The sequence below is a fragment of the Perkinsus marinus genome (genome assembly GCF_000006405.1).
Source record: "Perkinsus marinus ATCC 50983 genomic scaffold scf_1104296961768, whole genome shotgun sequence".
In the NCBI taxonomy this organism is placed as follows: Eukaryota; Perkinsozoa; order Perkinsida; family Perkinsidae; genus Perkinsus; species Perkinsus marinus.
Window position 1 is genome coordinate 1 of NW_003205681.1, and position 1,630 is coordinate 1,630.

The 1,630-nt window shown below is 51.3% G+C and overlaps 2 protein-coding genes across 2 annotated transcripts; both read right to left on the bottom strand.

The window, feature by feature from the left end:
* Positions 1-21: 21 nt before the first annotated feature.
* Positions 22-218, bottom strand: Pmar_PMAR022620 (60S ribosomal subunit protein L18, putative; the record flags this gene model as incomplete). The annotated part of the gene is made up of 1 exon (XM_002772190.1): positions 22-218. A coding segment is annotated over one exon (197 nt), but the record flags the coding sequence as incomplete, so codon positions are not given.
* A 658-nt stretch (positions 219-876) lies between these two features.
* On the bottom strand, positions 877-1,377 carry Pmar_PMAR022621 (conserved hypothetical protein; the record flags this gene model as incomplete). The annotated part of the gene is made up of 2 exons (XM_002772191.1): positions 877-991; positions 1,199-1,377. The coding sequence occupies 2 exons, from the start codon at positions 1,375-1,377 to the stop codon at positions 877-879; spliced, it is 294 nt and encodes a 97-aa protein (XP_002772237.1).
* Between the last annotated feature and the right edge of the window lie 253 nt (positions 1,378-1,630).

A 1,630-nucleotide genomic window follows, 5' to 3' on the forward strand; every position in this document is an offset into this window, starting at 1 on the left:
CCCTTCATGTGGCGAGCCAACTTGGAGAGGGAGAGAGTAGGACGGTTCCTTCTAGAGGTCTGGAGACGCTTCAAGATAGTAGCATTGAAGCTAGACTCCGTACGACGAGCCAAGAAGGAGTAGAGCTTGCAGAGCAGGCGGATGTAGGGGTTCTCAGTCTTGATGGTCTGACGACCGGGCTTCCTCACGCGCCCACCAGCCTTAAGATCGATACCCATGGCGAATGGATTTGTACCTATATTTAGCAGATCGGCCCAGGCTATGGGTCATCGATCACGTGATCGATATCGCGGAGCGTGAGGGCGCAGCGACCCACTACAGCGCAAGATCCCTTCGACTCTCACTGGATCTTCACGTTCACATAGTTGATGGCCCCAGACCAGGTTCCAATGCACGATCCCGTTACTGCCCCAGCGGCGGTGCCCCTCGCCATACGGTCCCATGGAGAGGTTCTCCGATACCAAAAGTTCGGTCTCCGTAATGTCACATGGTCAACAATGTTGATTTATCTCGCAGGGGGTGAGATTCCTAGGCCTCCGATTCATTGCCTGATCAGTTGTGGTGCTCCCCGACACGATAACAATCCGAGGGACCGAGGGAGTGAACTCGTACCAATATACTTCGAGTGTCACTGCCGTCTGGGGCAGTCACTGACAAAGAAACTCTCTCGAGGAGCATCGAAAGCTCTCGCGAATACCCCAACGGCAACTGAACAGCACTAATGAGACCCACGTCACTCTACTACACGACGCGTGCATAGAGAGCAGTAGGTCTTTCTAGATGTAAACCCGCACGTTCTAGTATACAATACACCTCGGACATCTCACCGACTGTTAGCTCAACGCTAACCGGATCAGAGAATGATTATTAGCCATTCTAGTACCAAACCAGTCCACCGAGGGGGAACCAAACGAGAGTTTTCTGACTCAGTGAATCTCTAGCAATGTCGCCGACCGCCTCAGCGGATACGCAAACCCCTAGTCTTACTGACCTCAACACAAAACCACAGGTAATACACGCAAATTGAGATTGCTGAACGCCATGAAGCCCCGGCAGGAGTCCAGACGGCAAGCCATTCTCATTAACAAAAAGTCGATATCGATATCACGCATATAATTGATAAATTGGGTTCAAAGAATCATTCAAAACTATTGTTCTCTCATCTTAGTAGCCCCAAGACCAATACGAACTGGCTGACCTGGACGAAGCCTGGGCAGCAGCAGCTGGTTTAGCAGCGGTCTTTCCACTCTTGCGAATGGAGGCCTTCACGGACTTCTTGGCAGGGCGAGCAGCAGAGACCTTCTTCTTTGTGACTCTCTTCTTCGTCTTGGACGCAGTGCGCTTCACAGCTCTCTTAGTGGTAGCGGATCTAGCCATTCTGAACTTTAGGATTCGCAAAAGTTACGTGTGCTGCAAGAACACCACTTCAAGACATCTCAAGGGGCATCCTAGGAGTTGGTTCGACCGTCTAGACAAAGTTACGGCCAACAAGCAACAGGAAAAGATTGTAGACGAGACGGAACACGCAGGAAACACAATTTCGATTTTCAGGCGAGCGAGAAATGCACTGTGTCTCTGCGTCTCGTCGCAGCGAGTCAGGCGTTGGTCGTTACCTTTTCTTCCCTATGCG